General features: G+C 39.2%; 1 protein-coding gene across 3 annotated transcripts in view; it reads right to left on the reverse strand.

Moving 5' to 3' along the window:
- Positions 1-20683, reverse strand: part of DIDO1 (death inducer-obliterator 1) — a 48773-nt gene that overhangs the window by 25045 nt on the left and 3045 nt on the right. For all 3 annotated transcript variants that reach the window (XM_042046430.1, XM_042046422.1, XM_042046438.1), the window contains exons 2-7: positions 10878-11067; positions 9185-9289; positions 7951-8863; positions 7329-7647; positions 5183-5395; positions 4427-4652 (exon numbers count right to left, since the gene is read on the reverse strand). In XM_042046430.1, coding sequence (XP_041902364.1) covers positions 4427-4652; positions 5183-5395; positions 7329-7647; positions 7951-8863; positions 9185-9289; positions 10878-10962 — 1861 coding nt within the window. In that variant the 5' untranslated portion in view covers positions 10963-11067. The remainder of the gene's footprint in view (positions 1-4426; positions 4653-5182; positions 5396-7328; positions 7648-7950; positions 8864-9184; positions 9290-10877; positions 11068-20683) is intronic.

Consider the following 20683-nt stretch of genomic DNA (forward strand, 5'->3'; position numbering starts at 1 on the left):
TTAAGCAAGACACTTTGGCTTTCTAGGAGTCAATTCAGATGCCAGTAGTCCAGTTTTAACAGTATGGAACCTGGCACAGCCTGGTTTTCCCTGTGGGGAAACACACCCAAAGGAATCCAGTTTACCTACAATCAGTCCTTGCAGGCAAACATACCTATGGCTTAAGAAGCAAAGTTTAAGTAAAATGTATTTTAAGTTAAGCTAAACCAACAGCAGTATATCCACATCCACTGCACTCAACAGTCACAACTTCAGCTGGTACGATCCTGCCTGAAGAGCAGCGTTAAATTGGCACCAGCCTGTGTGCAGACAAGACCTGATTTTCTACTCTCCATATCAGTACTTACAGCTCCCTACACCACTTTTACCTCCTGAGCCATAACTCCTGCCTTTAGTGCACTCTATTCTCCCCCTGCTTTCTGTAGAGTGGTTTCTTTCTTTCCTGTCTTCATGCTGTTATTACATAAAGAAAAAAAATATAAAGACACAAGGACATGCACACATAAATTATGCATGTTATAATCCTGCCATTTTGACACACACAGCAGTTTCTGCTGGTGGGGCATCCCAGTATCCCTGTGTTCCACTCTCAAAGTCTCCTTATTTTTTTAGAGGTGTACAGGAACAAACAGTCCAAGATCTTTAACTACACAAGCACAGCCTATTCCCTTTGTGAATCGCTCTTGAGTTCAGCTGCAGAAGAGATGAAATAAACTGGAAGGGGATAACATAAAGAAGTTGGTATCACCAGAGCCAGGACTCCCACTTCCAGGAGGTGGCAGCTTTGTGTCTTCATAATTCCCTGCTGGGAAGCAGCAGGACCACAAACATTGTGGTTTTCTCTGAAGGAAACACTTCCCCTTCCAAACCCCACCCATTAAGAACTTCTGTGAAACACTGGTACCAAATAAGGTAGGACCATAATTTGCTATAAACTCACACTGCAGTTATGTAAACACAAATTTAGTGGTTTGGTGTGGTAAGTGCTTTTTACTCTCAAGTTCTACCACAAGAACAATAATTTAATGCTTCTTCCTTTTGAGCTTTTATCTAATAAACCCTCCTCACTCTCCTGCACTCTTAGTTGCTCTTCTCAATAAAAGCAGGCAAGATATTTAAACAGTTTTAATACCTGAATTACCTGAGTAGATTATTGCTTCAGGTATTTAAGTCTAATAAATCAGGTGAATTTCAAAGCTTTGAAGCACTAATGAATAGTTAGTATACTTAGGACTGGGTACTTTAGAAACTGGGATACTGTAAATGCTTACCCTCTTCCCCTCCTTTGGGATTCATTTGCTATTTTAAAACTGCAGATAAAACTGCATTTGCTGCTGACTTCTACTTGACAATTAAAAGCAAAAAATATAGAAAAAAGTCTCTTTTACAAGTGTTGCTGTTGTAACATGGATCTCTGAACAGTGTTCACAAATCTCAACAATCCACATACTTGTATAAATTTGGAAGCCAGAATGACTCCTGAAATGCAATATAGAAGCTGAGCACTGCGTATTAAATTAATACTAATTTTCCTAACAAAAGTAAAAGCAACTCTTCTAAAAGGGAATGTGACTCAGACCTAATTTCCTTTTATATGTGTACTTCAAACGCTGCCTGAAACTTTAGATTACTTGTACTTAACATTCATTTATCAAATCAAGCTGTTTCCCACTCTAGTTTTTAAATTAATTAAAAGCATTATTTACACTGGGTACATAAAGATGGAACACAGTGTCATTAATCAGGCACCAGATTCTGGTGTACAAAGTCACTTCCAAGTACAGCCCTAACTCATATCCCCAAGACATAGGAAAGTTTGGAAGTGAAGAAACACAGACTAATGTGGTAACTGACGGGAAAAAAAAAAAATTACTGTTCTTTACAACTCCACAGTACTAGCACCAAATATCCCTTTTTAAATAAATGCAGAAAAGGTTGGGAAAAGGGGCCTGGTGGTAGGGTTAGATGCAAATACACTACATGCTCCTACCACCCAGTACGTCTTTAAAAGTGACTTGATTTTCTTGCTACTACTTAACAAAACTATCTCATGGAATAACAAAATCTTGTAACTCACAAGTACAGAGCACATATATAAAATAAATCTATGCCTGAAATGATACACTGGCAGATGGAAAGAGTATTAGAGAGCAGTTCTGTTAATCAGGTTAAGTTTCCTTAATTCCTAAAAGGCCCTGTGCACCGAAGTTGCAAACAAGGATTTGGTGAACGTGGCAGCATTCTGGAATACTGCATTTGGAAGTCCTCTGTCTCCCGTGGACTGCAAGTCCTTCATAATCAATGTTCAGAAATGCACGTTTCTAAACAGGGAATTGCTTGGTTTTAAGATTTGCATCTCAGCCAGACTATGTTTGGTCCAATAAACTTGTTTTCCTTGACAGACTAGCTCAGACTTAGAGACTTCTCACTTTTAGATACCTGAAGTGAGACAATTCTCATGAATTTCTCTAATGCTGTAACTTTTAGGTTTTGAACACCATATAAAGATTTCTTAAAGAAATAAAATCTGGAAGAGTACTTTTGCAGATGGTGCATTGGCAGCTTCTCAGGAAGATTACAGCTCAGACCTATCCATTGAAAAGCAGGACACATTTTTTTCACAAATACACAAACAATTTATCTGGGCATTTAGTAATGGCAGAGTTCCCACATATCAGTGCTACTTACCTTAAAAAAAGCAATCTGAAGCTCTTCCTTGCATTTGATATGAGAGTTCTTCATCACACGAACTAGGTTGGTCTCTATTTGTTACTAAAGTCTGGTATTCACATTATCTTTTGGAATCAATTTAACTATTTAGCTACAGGAATCCAGTTTTCTACTGGAAGTGGTTAAATCTGTACAACGTCCAGTGCGGTAAATCTTAAGAGCAATCTCCCTTAAAAAAACCCTCCAACTTTCTGCCTCAAAACCTGTTATTTCTGTTTCCTAGGAAAAAAACAAACCTTATAGGAAATAAGGACATTTTAAGTGAAATGATTCTATGGACACCTGTAATTGTCACAGTCAGAAAAACCTCATGTAAAAAATAAGCCCTTGCAGTTTCATTTATGTCTTTCCACTAATTTTAGTTATGTATAAAATACTACTGCTTCTGACAAAAAAGTTAAGTTTCTTTAAAAGATTACTTAAAAATGGAAGTTAATTAAAATATATACCTTAAGGGAGTTTACTATAAAATGGGCCTAATACGCAGCAAAAATAATACAGAGAAAAATTACAACCATTTAACCATTTGAATGTGGGTAAAGACCATTAAAATATACCTGGTATGTGCTATGTTCATCAACAGCAATTTAGGGTAGCTGGTGTTCCCTCAGTGTTTCAAAACTGTAACTAGAAAATCTCAAATACTATTTATAAACTTATCAGTTACTTTACATATAAGTGTTCAATAACTAGGTTTACTTCTTAAAATAAAATGTAAATTGGCTGAAGTGTGGTTACAAAAGCTGTGAGAACTGAATTTCTGAATTAGTCTTCAAAGGAGTAAACATGAGGCACCAGAGGTCACGTGGTTTGTAACTGAAATGTCAGTTTTCATCTCAAGTTCCATAACTGCATTATAAAACTACTTAGATGGAGTGAACCAAAAAACATCGTAAGCAGACAGACTTGTTCAGGCTTCAAAGCAGTATTTACTTACCTTTACATGAGTTACAAGGATGCTACTCAAGACCTGCAAAAATACGCAAGGCAGTGTCTCTGCCCAATGTCCAGTTGAGATGTGGTCTTGTGTGTGTGCATAATGTGTAGAATATGAACAGAGAAAGGGGAAAAAAAGATAATAGAGTTCTGCCTCCCCCCCAACATGAAAGTAAAGGATGGTCCTCAAGTTACTTCATGTAAGGAAGAAAAGCAGCAGGAATATACTTGACAGTTAAAAGCTGTTTGCAGAGGTGTCAAGTATTGTTGGATACCACGTTGAAGATTTCACTCTTGGCACCAGGCACTGAAAATGCAAGACCTGAGAGGCAGGTGCCAAATCTAAATTACAAAAATACAACTGAAATTAGTACAGGCAATTGCTGATTCACGGAGCACACTGCACAACCTTGTGGTAAAACTTAACACAAATGTGTGAATACTTACCTTCTAGATTAGAAACAGACACTCTTTATGGGAAAGATTTCAAGCTTAACCATGTAGTTTTCATCCAGGAATCAGCTGGGTAAATCAACAGGCTCTTAATCATACAACTGTCATATGATACAAATGAAACTCCTAAAAGTGTCTCTCATTTGTGTGTATCTGTGTGTGAATCTTTGAAGGTGGAGAGAAGTACCTTGGTGCCATGGAAAGAAAAAACCCCCAAATCCTAAACTCCCTAGTTTAGTGGAGCCAAGAATGGATGGGTATTCAAAGAAAATATGATTACTCAGGAATATCCCTAAGCCATACATACATTTGAACAACAGTGCAGGTGAAATGGCAGCAGTCTTTTCAGGCTTTACAGCATTGTAATTATGATCGCTGGCCCAGGACGGCGTGACGGGCTCTGCCACTGGCTCTCGAGCAGGAGCTTGGGTGTTTGCCTCAGTCTTGGCTGTGCTCACAACAGTCTTCTTCACATTCACCTCTCTTTTCTCAGGGAACTGTCTCTTCTGGTTTGAAACTGGTTTGATGCCCGGCTGTATAATTAAAAGTAGCTCGATTACTAATAATTGTCAAATATATTGCATTTTACAAACAAGCAGAGAGAGTTACACATATGTACACCAGTTTCTTTTATAGTAAACTCCTTACTTTTATAGTGCACCACTTGAAATTATTTGATTACTCCAAAAGCCAGTAATTTGAAGCTTAGTTTAAAAAGGCAAAATTAATTTCAATTAATGTAAACTAAAGAGATGTAATTACTGAAAATCGTACTTTTTTTAAGTCATTGCCATCTAGAAGGGTACCTTGCACCTTTGCAAGGAACTATCCCCATCTAGAGGCAATTACTAAGATTTTTAAAAAATGACAGGAGAACATTTTATTGTCCTTACCATAGACAAAGGCAAAAGAATAAGAACAAAAAAATAAGAGAAAGCTGCTCTTCAGTGCAGGACTTGACAGTTTTATTAAAGTCAAAAAGGAAAGCACAATAATAAAAGGAGAGGAGAAATAAGCCACAGTGCTCCAGGGCAACTGCTCTGGATCATGAACACAAGCTTACCTGCTGCTGAGGTTTTGGCATGCCAGGCTTTTCAGATTTTGGTTTGATCTTCTCTTTAGGTTTTGGTTTTGCATCTTTGCCAGAACTCAAGATCTTCATGGTGGCTGCAGCATGTTTCAGGATGCAGTCGTTGCTGCAGTACACGGAGTCAGGCTGGGCCACATTGAAACAGCCAGGGCCAATGCACTTGGAAGCACCAGGAGCTTCAATTATCTACAGAGAGAAATGGAGTGAGGTCAGACTTCAAAGAGGCAACAGCAGGAACACGCCTCTATAACATAGAGAAATGCTTACACAGCCCATGTGCAGACTGCAGCTCTGACCTGCACAATCGCCAGCCTAAGAACAACTACTGTTCATGACACAACACAAAAAATCCATACAAAGGTAAGAATTTCACTCCTCTAACAGATTACTTTCAGGATGTGCTGCATTTTCAAGTGGTTGGTCTGTTAGCACTGAGATAAAGGAAGCTGTTTCCTACATTTTCAAATCCCACAAGGACACAACTGCTTTTTACTGATCCTCTACATCATGTGAGAAATGTCCTTAATAATTGCACAGCTGGGTTCTCAACAGCAAGGTCTTACTGTATCCCCATCCACTGCTGTCCTCAGCCATGCACATGTGCAAGAAGAAGCACTCAGATATTCAGGGGTACAGATTATTCTTGCACTAGAAGTTTTACCAATTTTAATTTTGAAAGTCTCAAATACCATTCTTAGTGACAACTTTCACATACTGCCTACCCCTTACACATTTACAGGTTTGCCTGTGCAATCTGAATTCCTCTAGTTCAGAATCATTCTCCATTTATATCAAGGTGTTACAGATGAAACACTTCCTCTTCCAATGTTAAGATTCAGAAAATAGCACATTACTTCAAAACAGAGTGCATTAATTCGAGGTCTAGAAAAACTTGAAAGCCTCTTTAGGCTCCAGTGTATCATCTCTGGGTATTATGCTTTTAGTCTCTCTTCTAAATTACTCCTAAAAACGATAGAACCAACCTGACACTCACAACTACTGTAATTCTAGACAATCTCTCCCCATTTTTAATTACTAACAGTAAGTTTTTCAGGAATATTTCCAGTTAAATAAATATTACTTGCATAGTGCAACTCACTTCTCTGCAATCAAAAGTCAGTACACAGCTTTATCTGCAGCAGCCTGACAAAACCTGGATTTGGGCATTTCCCCATCATGTACACACTTAACTGAGAAGTAAAGATAAAGAGCACTTGGTGATATTCGTAGCAGAGCCAACACCAACACCACTGGACTCTCAAAAACCCTTCTGTGTACAAAGAAGTACAAATGAATTTGAATACATTTTTGAGAATACTGTTTTCTACACTTCTCTCTTAAAATAGTAAGTATTTATATATTCAGCTCAAACTGTTCTATCTATACGTTAATCTCACTGTGCTGCCACGGACAGCTCTGAAACCTGAAGGGCAATGTCCAAGATACTGGCACTACTACACTACCTGAGGCAGAACAAAGACAGCCACTGCAGCACTTGGTTTTTTAGATTCATGTACATTGAGCTGAAGAAGCTTCTCTGCCTTTCCAATTGGGCATGGAACTTTATATTACAAAACTTAAACTTCTTTTAGATTTTGAAATAGTTCAAAACACACATTTTTAGATTAAAAAAGGCAGTATAAAGAAATTCTCTATTTGCTAATAACCTAAAGCAGCATCAGGCCAAAAATCAGAACTTCAAAGATTAACTGGAAGTACAGCTAGAATTAACTAACTCCAATAGAGACTTGTCAAGGTTAATTTGAAAGTTTCACTACCATTAAAAATGTCCAAAATGTTTGAGATTATTTCAAAGACAGTATAAACCAGCACAGGATTCTAATATTTTTATTAAAAGAAGACCTCATTGTTTGACTTCCAAAACAGTATTTAGAAAGGGTGGAATAGCACAAACTACTTCCTTGCACCTATATAAAACTTTTAAATCCCTCACTTGAAACTAACAGTTTTAATTCCTCTGCTAATAGACCTATAGATAAACTTCTGCTAACCAGCATTATTCAGTGGGCTGTTCGGCTTATGTGTAGCTTTAAAATCAAGTCATTTTCTCCATGTACTCAGTGAAACATGAAAAATAAGAAACAATTAAAATACTTACGGGTTGAAATATCTTTAGTTTTTTCTTCCCACTTGGATTTGCAGCTTTTTCAATCCTACCCTTGATTCCTTGGTCCTCAACTGATTTTTGTTCAATTGTTCCTATGCTTGTGAATTCCGTGCCATCCACATTTCCTTGCTCCACTTTAGCTTCCTGCTGGTCTAGTTCTGAAACAGGCTCATCCTGTCCCTGGAGAATGGTGCAGTTTGGACAGATATAGTCCTCACCATTCCTCTCCAACAATCGCCCTCGAGCCTCAGAAATACCCACGCAGTCACCATGAAACCATTCCTCACATCTATCACAACAAATCATAAACCTGAAAAAAAAAACCCACCAAGGAACAGTAAAACACTGTGAAATAAAAAGACAATTAACATTCAATGGATATTTCGAGCAACACAACTTAAGCACCCCAATAAAGCACTAATGCATGGTTCTGCCTCACTGGTTATTTCTATATTTGTTTATCCTCTTTTAAGTATTTGTTATAAACTCCCCGCCAAAATTTAACAAACCCAAAAGCTCATTCAAAAAGTAAGCACTAGCATCTGGCTTAATTATTCATCACAGAAAAATTCCAATTCCTTACACTGTGTCTGCAGCTGACTCCTTTGCCTACCTGTTGTTATGAGGCTGACGACAAATACAGTACAGGGCATTTGGGTCGTAGATCTCAGACTCAGGTTTGCTTTTGGGCTGTTCTTCAGGTTCCTCATCTGAGGCCCCCTTTGCACCAAGGGCAGGCTTTTCCTCCTTCTGAGCCTCAAGATCTTCAGTGTCCTCCTCAGACACAACCACCTGACTCGCAACCTCAGTGCTGTCTGCAGTCTCAGGCTCCTGTTTGACAGGCAGCTCAGACTCATCGTGTTTTTCAGGTGTGACATCACCTGTTTTAGCAGGATCTTGTTCTGAATTCCTTTTCCTCAGGTGGTTCTGCACATCCTTCAACACCAGCTGAGGAGGTTTCTGCTCAACACGTTTCTTTCTTAGCCGATTCTGCAGTTCCTTTAGCGTTAACCCATCACTGTCACTATCAGAAGTAGCATCCTCCTCTTCCTCCTCCTCCTCCTCCTCTTCTTCCTCTTCCTCCTTTGCGGGTCTGCTTTTAGGGCTTTTCTGCTCCTTACAACTCCTGGTGCAAATCCTCCGAGTGACAGGTTTTGTATCTGGAGTGCTCTCAACACTGTCTTCGGAAGCAGTTTCAGCATCTGTGGCTGGACCAGAGGCTGCTTCACTGGAATCCTCCAGAGTAGTGGGAGCACTCCTCCTCCCCCTGCGCCTCACTGTGGTCAGGAACTCTTCCACTCTCTCCGTGCGCTTTGGCTGCCGTCCACTCCTCCTGAGGTTTATGCCTTGTTGCTGCTGCTGTGGCTGCTGCTCACCAGAGTCCATATCAGCATCTCCTGCACCCTCTCTCTTGGCAATCGTGGTCCTCCGAAACCCCCAGGTTTTCCTGAATTCTTTACTTGTCGGCTTGACAGACTTTTGTTCTTCCTCATTGCTTTGCTCACCTTTATCATCCAACACTGATGCTAAAAACAAGGGAATAGTTAATAAAGTGGTGGTGATGAAAGATGTGTTTCCTTAAAACCTTTTTTCAACATGTTATTTTCTTTGTGACATCTATGTAGCTCTACTTCGTATGATGAGCCTCAAAACAGGTATTTTCTTGTGAATGTAATAAAACAGCAGTAACAATTAAATACATCAATCACTGATCAATATGATAACATAATCCAGCTGTTCCTGTTAAAAACTCTCGAGTTATTTAAAATAATTTACATATATGTAACACACATACGTACACAATGGACAAATAAGCACATTTTCAATCGGAAAGGAAGAACTCTTACCAGGAGAACTGTTTTCCATGTTGTCAGTATTAGGTTCAGACTCTAATGGCACTGTGTTTCCCGCTTGTTCCATAGTACAGGCAACACTATCCCCACTCTGAAATGCTGAAGAGAAACATAAGGTTCAAAACTCTCATTCAAAAATATTCATAGCCTAAGTAATTAGTAAATATTCTGATCTTCGTATTAATTGTAACAAGCACCTGTATTTCAAGGCATTAATATTCTTTCAAAGTACAAAGTTAAATGTGTGGGTTTGGATACTGTACTGACACATTTTATTGAGTAGCCTCAGGATTTCTGATATTTCTCAAAAAAACCAACCAAACAAAAAACTCCTTCATAGTATGAACCTACTCCCTGGGGTTTGTCTGGGGAAAAACTCTACAGCAGTTCCACTCACTTTTCTGTGGAATGAAATGTAAGAAAGGCTGAAAACGTTTTTGTAAATAAGCATGTCAAGGACCAGCCTATGTGATCTACTAGAATGACCCAAAAAAATCCAAACTGATTCAGCAAAGAACCTCCAACTGTCACAGACTCAGCCACAGAAAAAAAGAAAATCTGTGCTGACAACCACATCTCCATTTTCTCAAAAGTCTTTCCCAGCTTACTAGAAGACTCTCTTACTTGAGAAGGCAGAAGCAAATGAGAGAAATAAATGGAGGATCTGTATTCTGATGAATTCAGGAATAACCTGGCTTGAACAAGTCAATACACCTCCAAAGAGCTGCATGCCCTGGAACTGCTCCTAAGGGCACAGACACTGCGCTGCAGCCGCTGCAGCGACACTGCTCTCAGGGAACTGGAACGTGCAGTAGTAACTGCACCTCAAAGAATGGGCTACATAGAAACACTTACTTGAAAACAAAGAACACACCCCAACTCTCCCCAAGAATGTTTTTGGATATGTGTATCCCTGGCTGAGGAATTGCAAAGGTAAGCCAAAAGGGAACATGAGCAGAATTCCTAAGTAACAGCACTGAAGAATCAGAGGTTTCTAACAGCTGTACATAACACAGCTACAAGTTTTCAGAGACATCCTGCAGCAAGCTTTTCCCAGTTTTCCAATGTTCCCTGGGAATAAATGCCTCCTTATTTCACATACTTCATCACTTCTATTACTGTTCTGTCTTAACACAATCACTCCTCTGCAAGTCCTCTGCTTTCAGTGTTATATTTAACACTGCTTCAACAGAAATGTTAAGGGGCAATGCTATGGAAACATAAAAATCTATGCAGATATGTTTAAAAAATTAACACCTCAGTTGTAACTGTGAATACTATAAATGTCACTGGAAAAGCAGCAGACCTCAGAACACTAACTTAAATAGTAACTGATTAGTTTTAACATCACAGACAGAATAAAAAGTGAATTTTAAGCCTGCAGTACACAGGTAATGAGCCCAAACTGTCTCAATCTAATATGAAATTCCTTTAAGTTCCCCCATTAAAAAATCACTAACTATGAATTTTTAACTTTTTTTTTTTAACAGCAGTAAAATTATATTCGTACCAGAAAGGTCACAATATAATTAAGGGAGCAAGTCAAAACAGTTAAAGTTTACATCTTTTGTTTACCCTGAAACATGAAGAAATATTAAAAGCTACAAGAAGAGGTTACCCAAATTCTGAGATTTAAACTTCAGCTAAAATGTGAATAACTAAGAAGGCTCTCCAACATGCTCTTTACCTGACACAGCATCAGAGGTTTGAATGGTTTCTCCCTGAAGAGCTGAGACACAGGAGGGCAGCACCGGATCAGAGTCATTCAGCATCCTCCAGCCAGCACATACTGAATTTCCTGACTCAGAAGTGCCACACTGAATCTCTGAGATCTCAGCAGGTCCAAAGACTATCACTCCTCTTTTTCCTGCTGGCTCCTGGAAAAAAAGAAAGGGACAAAATAAGGCATTGATATATTTATTAACTCATCTTACTGTTTTTTCCTAGATTTGGAATTGTTTTGCTTCTATTAGATTACATTATAAAGCAAATTCCATTATTTTGTTTTCTTGACAGTTTTGCACTTTCAGAAAAACAATGGAACTGGAAAAAAAAGTCAAAATTCAGCAATACCACCTCCCCACCTACCAACAGCTGAGACTTTCAAAAGAAATACAAAATATGATTGCCCTCTCATTAATTCATTTAGATCCAATTAAGATTTCCAGAACAGCAACAAAACTGTAATGAAGAATCTATTCTGTGTGCAGTATTTAAAAGCATTCTGAGAGTGGAATTAGTACTAAGTGCAGGTTGTCAATGAAAATACAGAAATGCTTTTACACTCCATTAGCATGGCCCAAGTTAGAGAAGGGCAGATTTACTGATTTATACAAAATTTCATCATAGGAGACACTGCAGCTTCCAGCACCTGAGTTTGAACATCAGTAGAAAATGCCTGCATTAACCCAAAGTAGTCTACCAGACTACAAGAGCACCGGAAAAGAATTTGGGAGGAAAAGGAGGACCAGGTGGACAGAATGAACTGGACTATCCAATAAATTAGTGAAGACAAAAGAAGGAAACTGAACACAGACCCTGTGTGTCAGCACTATGCTGTTAAAAATGCAGGGCAACTGCCAGAGCAGGTGTAGGACATAACTAAAACAGTAATAATTCTCTGAAAGGAATAAAAATTGGTTGTTAATACTTCAGGTGAGGAGACATATACATTTTAAAATAGGTTAGATAATCCATCATAGACGTGCCAATACATATTCTGACTTTGATTTTTAAGCAATACCTTTTTTTTGGTTTTTTCCAAATCTCTGGAGCCCCAACTCCTAAAGCATCTGCGCTCTTCAAAAACCACTTTTTACTCCCTAAGCAGTGATCATATCTAGGTGTTCTCCAATATTACTGCCCCAAAAAACAAGGAAAGGGGAAAAGACAAACCCCTTCCTGAATGTCATTTTCATCAGTGGATCGTTTTATTTCATGAACTGTAAATCTCAAGATTTGCGTGACTGCGGCAAAGCAGAATTAGTAAAAACAACAGGAGTGTAGAGCTAGATTCACACCAGTATTTCTTCTTCCCCCTGTGCCTTTTCTATAGGGGATTATGTACATTCTTTGCCTCAGCCAACCACTACCACTCCAAAAACAGTAGGAAAAATAAACAACAAAAAAGAATAGAACACACTAATTATAAAGACCCTGGTGCTGTATCTCATGGCATTGAATACCTGCCCTAATAGGTATTTTGCTCCATTGTCTGAATCAGGGATTATATCCAGGGAGTCCGTCACTGAGTTTAAAGTGCCTCCTTCCACCGTGTAGTTGTGCGAGAACCTTTCAATCTCCCTGTTCAGAATCTCCAACTGATCACACATCATGCAATTTTTAAGTGATATGCCTAAAGGAAGAGGAAAATCAGCTAATCACTTCTTAACTGTTTTAAACTATGAAACAAACTAAGCCTCTAGCACACACAGAAAGTGGCTCCTGTTTGGGTAATTTACACTGAAGACAGAACTGTCTGAAGGGTGTGTTCACAGTGCTGCAACCTGGGCATTCAAGGCCCTGTGTGCAAGGTGCTCTCCAGATCAGGTTTGAGTCACTAAGTATCACTACAACATTTCAAACCCAGAATCAGCACCATCTCTTAGGAGACACAGCTGGTTGAACCCAAAGTGCATTTTCCAGTGTCAGTCACTGCCCACCCAGGGCACAGGCTCCAGCTCTGATTTAACAGCGAACAGCATTAACATCAGTAATACCTGAAAACAAAGATTCCGTGCCAGAATCATCCTTCCTTTTGCTCTAGTAGATAGTATCTAATTGCTGTTACCCATATTATCTCCATTACCTACAAGAAAAAATTTTTACGGAACTCCAATTTTAAAATAATTCCAAATTTGAGAGATATAAATATACAGCGCACTTCACTAACGTTACAGACCTCATATGTTCGCTGTGAAATGCCTGGTTGTTTCTTATTATTATTTAGTATCTCATCACTTTCCTTTCCCATGTGGTTCAAAATATTTTTCATGAAAAAGAGGAAGTTTCAAACTTACTTTACACAAATCTGCTCTTGCAGAATTGCACCTTAATACAGGCTAAACTTAAGTGCCTAGAAGAAGCTGCAAAATCAAGTATTATCAAAACACAAAAGGATGAAGCCTTAAGTCACAATTACACTTTGCACTGTTAAGCAAATGCTCTACAAACTGCCTGCAAAAATATTTACAACATACAGCAACTTTGGAATCTTCAAATACCTCTTTCTCTTCCAGATTCAGTGGGACTTTTTGTTCATTTTGTTCTGTTTGTTCTCAAGTTCACTGTTCAACTGCACCTGACATGTTGACAGAAATATCAACTGAAGCAGCAACTGGAAATCTTGTTTTAAATGAGCTGAACATCCATGATAACTTTATTTCTCCTAACACAATATATTAATCATATTTCTGAAATTGGAAGCTCCAGCTGGAAACTGAAAATTACTGTATTTCCCCTAGTAGATTCCCATCAGCATGATCCTCTCTTTCTATCTATATGTTAGGTAACTATATCTAGTTTTCTGCAGAATATTAGAAAGGATAATTTGTTCCTCTGAAAAAACTGAGGCAAGAGTCTCTATAAATGATGGGATAAAAAGGCAAATTAACATTAACAGACATATATTCAGAAGGCCCTCTGGTTCCTGCTGAGGTTCAAAGCTTCTGTGAGAAGTAGTCTCCAGGGGGAAAATGTCTAAGGTTTTTAGACCAACTATAAATGAATTTAGAAATACAAATCAGGGGTTGCTGCAGTAGCATGAGCATTCCAGTGAAACAGAACAGTCACTTAACTGAAGTGGAGCATAAAGCTGATGCACAGCATCTCAAGAAAGAAGGTCCAGTCAAGGAAATATTTATTTAGTTTTTTCCTCCCTCATTAATTTTCAGGCAAAACGTTTCAATTTTTCCAAAAAAAGTTCGGCACTTGATTTCATTCTGGACTTAAATTCCAGAAGCAATTGAAGCACAGAGGTATTGTACCCTAGAAAAATCACAGAACTGTCACAAGCTTTTAATTTCAATTATGGTCAACTATTCTCAGGCAGTAACAAACCCGAAATCACAGGGCTGCCACACTGCAGGAGCAGAGAGCCCAGCAGTCCCATTCAGTAGCCCTGTGGATTCTCCAACTACTGCAAACCCTTGTGGTTCTCAGAAAACACAGACTGAAAAAATTCCAGAGCAGACTCGGCAGCCAGATTAATCAGAGATGGAAAAGAGAGTCCCATATTTCAAATCCTGCTACTGCAACACCTTTCAACACATTAAAAATCTCACCTCCAACATACCTTCATTAAACAAACAAAAAACCCGCTTGTCATCTCCCTCTCACATTCAGACCAAACCTCATCGAAGCACACTCTTTATCTACTGCCTGCCATTGTGACTCAGCACTTAGAAATCTCAGGTGAAAAAGGACAATTACCTCTGCCAGTAACACAGAGCTGAGATATTCATGGCAGGATGGGCTGTGAAGACACCTGGATCTGCTGTCGCTAACTTCATTAAGCCCTTTTTAGGATGCCCAACATAACATCTTCATCTGAGGTGACAAAGTTTTTCAAGAACACCAACACTGGCCCATCTTTTTGTGTTTGTATTTCTAGATAAAGGCCAATTCAATAAATCATGAAAAATATTCATTCGGATCGGGATTTCGACTTTTAGTCTTTCTCATTTCCCTGAAGAGGAAATAAAAAACTCAATAGGTCCTCTGACAGCATCAAGGTTTTGTCTCTTCTGGAGCTGATTGTTTTAACTACATTAAGAATTCCCTGCTTCAGGTAACTGAGAAGACTTCACTCTATAAAATGATTTTGAAAGGAAGCCTAGTAGTAAAACCTTTAACATGTACTAAAAGTAACTTCATTTCTTGTTTATCTGAGGACTTGTGTACAAAAATAGTCTGTCAGTATTCCGGATAAATTCTTCAGATTCAGTTTACTGGGGATTTTATTTAGTGTTTGAGGAATAAGTATGAAAGACCAGAGATCTTTATTCCCTCATTCTCACATCTAGATAGCAAAATAGGCCTCATCTTATTCCTTGATCTTGGATGTCAACACTCAGCCAATTTGCTGTGATCTGCACCAATGCTGGTATCTCATTAGGGATTATACCAGCCCCTTGCACGAATACTTTAGTCCAAATGATTACTATCTGACACCTATTCATTCTCTTATCTGCTACTCACATGGAGAACTCTACAGAAATGTCAGTGATTTTGAAAGATCACACACATACTCACCCCTACACAAACACCCATGGAAGGAAGATTCACTCCTCTTTAAGACTTGTGATAGACAATATTTACATCTTCTAGATTTTAAAAGTCTTTATACTGAAACTCCCGTTATCGTTTTAGATACATTATGGAAATGCAATGGCCATGCCCAAGGACAGGACAGAAATCTCAACAACCACAATGGCCAGCATAAGGTTCTGAACATGAAAGTTGGTGAGAAGGCAGACTCTTCTCATGTGCAAAGAAATCCAAAGCATGATTTCACACCACCTAGGTTTTCAAAGCAGGTATATTCATCAGTGACCAATTTCATGTCCATGTCCTAATGCAAATACAGTCTGTTCCACTATATAAGATACCAGCTTAAGTTAGAATGACTTGTACCTGGGTTTTAGTTATGTTTTTCTATGGGTTTCTTCAGAATTAGCTTGATATGCAAAGTACTTGGCTGAAACAAAGATATCCCAGTCAGGTTTCTTAAATATCAAAGAAACTGCAGGAAGTTACAAGCAGGGAAGCAAGCATCCTTGTCAGAATGATGTAACACTTATTTCAGTCACAATTTATGTTATTTTCTCATTTTATTCCCTGTAAAGAGTTACTGGGCTTGGCCTACGATAGCCTTCTTTAAGTGTTAGAAATTCCTAATCAGCAAATATAGTAATACCACGCAAGGAAAAACAAAATAGTCTGAGAACTCATATAAGGATATAATTTCTGATGCACATAAAAGAAATGTTGGTATGTCTTAGTTGATGCATTCCTACTCAGAAGACTGATCCCATTGAAAGTTATTTTGCATCCCTTTTTGGCAAACATGATAGCTGGGAAACCTGCTAAGCAGCAGCAAAATTAATCCCTTGCATCAACAAGCACTGCAAAAGCAGCCCAAAGGATGCCAGTAGGGCATCACCTACTCTGTACAGGAACAAGCAGTTCCAGTGAGACCAGGGACAAAAGTGCAATCCAGTGACCCCCAAGAACAGCAGGAACAGCTTCTGCCCTGGCTCTGGAGATGTTCCCTCCATCTGCTCAGCCATGAAAGATACAAGAACAGATACTCTACTAGCATGGAAAGCAACAGAAAATCAGGCCCCCCACTACAGCCAGCACATGGCCTTTTATTTTCATGTAAAACATATCCACTGCTCACTAAGTTGTGTATCCTAAGAAGGCAGGCTGACATCTTCCAAACAGTTGTGAAATGGACCTTGTGACAAAGAGAGGCAATGAGAGCTGAAGAACAAGAGGTCACAGTCCTAAAAGTTAAGTCTGGATATTGTGAGACAAGAAAATTGTTGTGGTCCTAACTTCTCCCCCTCACTCCAAATAATTTATTATCTCACTACTTGACTGCCATAGCCAAGCTGCAGCTCAAGGTCAAAAGTCCAGACATTCCTGGTAAATACAAAAATTTTATGCCAGAAGTTCACATTTGAAATAGCACATTAAAAATTGAATTTGCATAAAATCACAGTATTTCAATGCTTATTATAGTTAGACCTAAAAGAACAAAACCAAAGAGAAACAACACTACAAAGCACTTATCTCTAAGTGCTTTGCTGGCTATCATTAACCAAAGTAAATTAATTTCAAGATTAAAAACAAAGCCACCACCTCCTCTAACCACAATACTAACAACTTAAAAGTGGCAGTTCTTTCCTTTCTATTCTAGAGTCAATGTATTATTCCCATTTAAAAAACTTAAAAAGCTTGTAAATTTGCAAGATGTAGACTGAGCAGTAGCACAGTCATGCTCCCCAAGAACAATCCAGCCCAATTTAAGAAACCTGCACTCTTAAACACTGCAGGAAGCAGTAATTATTCTAGGCCGGTAGAACAGTTCTATACAGCCAAATTAAGAGAAATTATCACCAAGATCTGGTTTTAAGGTAGCTTTTAGTATCAGGATAGTATTTCAATCTCTGATGCACAGAGCATAACAGGGTATTAATTTGTCAGGGATGGCACCACAGACACCTACAGTCCAGTCTCACACCACACCTCAGTTCACCCAGACCTGCTGCTTCTGCCCTCGCCTCCCTGTCTCCCATTACAGAGAGATTCTAGTCCTTGTAAAGCCTCGTTTTTCAATGTTGGGGAGTACCCCATCAAGTCCCTGCCAAAAGTAATGGAAAAGAACTCACTGGTTTAGGGGATCAGGCTGGCCCAAGATAGAATGGTTGAACCACAGAATGAAGAATCTGCACCCTTTGAAGGTGGTGGAAAGAAAAGGGTGTTTATGGTACCCACACCACAGGAGGGCAAAGCTCCCTGAGGACACCTGAGCACTCCAATGAAGTGAGATGACCAGAGGGAGCAGGTGAGGAAAAAATTAATCCAGAGGCTTCTACACATCTGTTGAGATCCCCTTCCTCAACCTCTCCAATGTTTTTTTGAAGAAATCTTTGAAGGTACTGTAGGACCCTGAGGTGTAATGATGTGGTGCCAGAACTATTCAGTAGAGCCCATCGCTACCACCTCTCTGCACCCAGGACACTCAGGACATTTCAGGGTAGCTTTGTGGTCTGCAGACTTTCTGCCTGTTTTTATGTTTGGTGCTGAAAAGTTATTTCAAATGTTCATGGTATGGTGCAAAACACTCATCCTGTCTTGGTACAGGAGAGCCCATTAAGTGCACATTCACATGACACCACATACCACCAACACACAGTGTTGACGCCAATGAACTAATGAGATTTAAAATGTAAACAAACATTAACTACTCTTTAAAAATTTTCAAATATGCAGAAACGAGTTTTCAATCTCCTAGATTTTTCCATCATGAAAAATGAGGCTTAATACATTCATAAATTTCACAAGATCAATACTTTTCAAAAGTAGAAAATAGTGAAGAGTTTAACTTAACAATAAACTTCAGAGCAAACCAACTTGACAGCTTACATGTTAAAATACAAGGAAATGGATTAATTCCAAAAAGAAACAGCTTCCCTTAATAACAAGATAACTCACAAGGTCTCTGTACTTGTAATAATAAAAACAGTAGCCTTTCCAAATTAAAATGCCTTTAGTCAACACATTACAAACCCTCTCTGATGTGTCTGAAACTAAAACACCATCAGGCTTTCCATGGTTCCTGTCAGGCTGCTCACTTACCTTACATAAGCCTCATAGGAGGGCCAGTGCCTCACAGGATGGAAACCTGTGCTTGCACAGGACAGCATTCCTGAACATTTGCAGGGAATGTGGGACCTCCTGGAAGTGATGAATTTAACGTGTGTGCACAGCAGCAGATTATCACATTAGCAGCACACACAGACTGGGCCCAGCAGCAGTTAGAGAGCAAAGACAATGAGCAACTCCATAGTACAACGGAACTGCACCAAGCAAAAACACAGAGCAGCTCCCTGGTTTATGCAAAGCAAAACACAAACACACTGAAGTTTATTTTGGTGTCTTTCAGGTTAAAACCCTCTTACTTCATATTGCAGCACACAGGACCCGAGCAGTCAAGGGAAGAAGGGATGGACCCCCGGGTAGGTCATGTAGCAGAATGAGAACAGCACCAGGCATTACAGTAGCATTTTATTCTGGGTAAGTAGCAAAAAGAGCTTCTTTGAGGCTGACTGAAGTTCTCACAATTAAATTCAGCTAAATAGCAATTTTTCATAGAAATACTCAAGGCACTTTAGCAGCAGGCCCATCAGATATCTGGCAAACACAAGCATTCAATTTAATAACAGATCCTATCTGTACTACAGATGTTGCCTGTCACAATTGCACAAGTCAGGAATAGTAAGGGCTACAATCCCTAATCAACAGAACTGTGCTGGCACGAGTGCCTCATACTGGTGTAATTAGATATGCAAAACTGTACTTTTACCTGTCTGTGCTGTTTGCAGGGTGGGGCAGGTGAGCACCACTCTGTGCAGTGGGTTCTCAGTGCAGCTGCACACTCAACCTCAGCTCTATCATGGGCCCCACGACGCAGGGAAGCAGTTCACCGCGGGATGGGGGAAAAGACTTTGAAAGTTCAATCAAATTCCTTGGAAGAAGTAGTTATATTGGCAAAGAGATTCTAAGATAGGTGTGTAGGCAGGAGGGGCTTTGTCAGCACAGCTCTGTGTCAGCAGCTGGGGACAGAACCGTGACAACAGCACTGATGAACTTTGGTAACCCCTAACACAAGGCACTTACGCTGTGTACGTCCTCCAAGCTGTAAGCCCGTAACCGTGTTTAGGAAACAAAATTCATATTGACTGTAGTGTTTTCTGCATTTATGAAAACATTCATTTTAAGTGGGAAGAAAAGTATTGCATACATCACTTTTATTTTCTAGTCAGAACTCCATGGGTGGTTAACAGCCTAGGCAGATACTGACTTAGTAGCAGACTGACATTTGGCATTTCACTCCTCCTACAACACCTTCTGAAGCCTTTAGTCACAGTCTTCTGAGTAAAATAATCCCATATTTGCCCTAAAAATGAAAATTTACCCCCCAAAAAATTGAATTTTTGGGTCAGGTTTACTTCTGCTTTCAGGGTCTGACCAGCATGAGCAAAACTCAGGTAACAAACAGATTTTGCCCATTAAGGAAAGCTGTGAGCAAAATCAAAGTAGTGAAGAGAGCTCTGCTGTTTTCCTGTTGCCTTTTATACAGATTAAGAAACAGTAACCACGACTTTAGGTGGTCAAATGCTTAGATTAAAAGCCCAAGCACAATCATCTCTGCACAAGAAACCTTCTAAAGGCTCCAACAATAGCCAATTTTACAAGTCATGGCTGAAAGTTTAGTCAACAGAAGTATCAATTACAAACACTGCCTGGGTATCACTCAGGATCTTTAGCACTCCTGTTCCATCATCTGGAATGAAAATATTTCGCAAATACATACTATTTATTTGCCTAATGTTCAATTTCTGCTACTGAACTTGATCTCTTCAGCAACTCCCCAGGAACCACTTCTTTGGGAAGGCAATTCACACCCTCTGGCATTCCTCCACCAGGACATCACGGAAATTACCAGTTCTTTATCAGAGCCGTTAGGAACATTCAGCTGTAAATCCAACAGCTAAATCAGAGAATCCTAAAGTCTAACCTTTCACAATCCCACATCTTGTTTGTTTATAAATAATCTATAATTTCTGACCCTACCAGTACAGCTGTTGAATAAAACAATCACGTGGTTTTACAATTTTTTCCCTTATTTCATTTGTAGAAAGTAAGCCAAAATATAACCTCTGAAACTAGCTATCATTTTCATTCTTATTTCATCAAAACAGC

This window comes from Corvus kubaryi, unplaced genomic scaffold (assembly GCF_017639235.1).
Source record: "Corvus kubaryi isolate FWS band 111438036 unplaced genomic scaffold, C.kubaryi_AGA036_p1.0 134, whole genome shotgun sequence".
Lineage (NCBI taxonomy): Eukaryota > Metazoa > Chordata > Aves > Passeriformes > Corvidae > Corvus > Corvus kubaryi.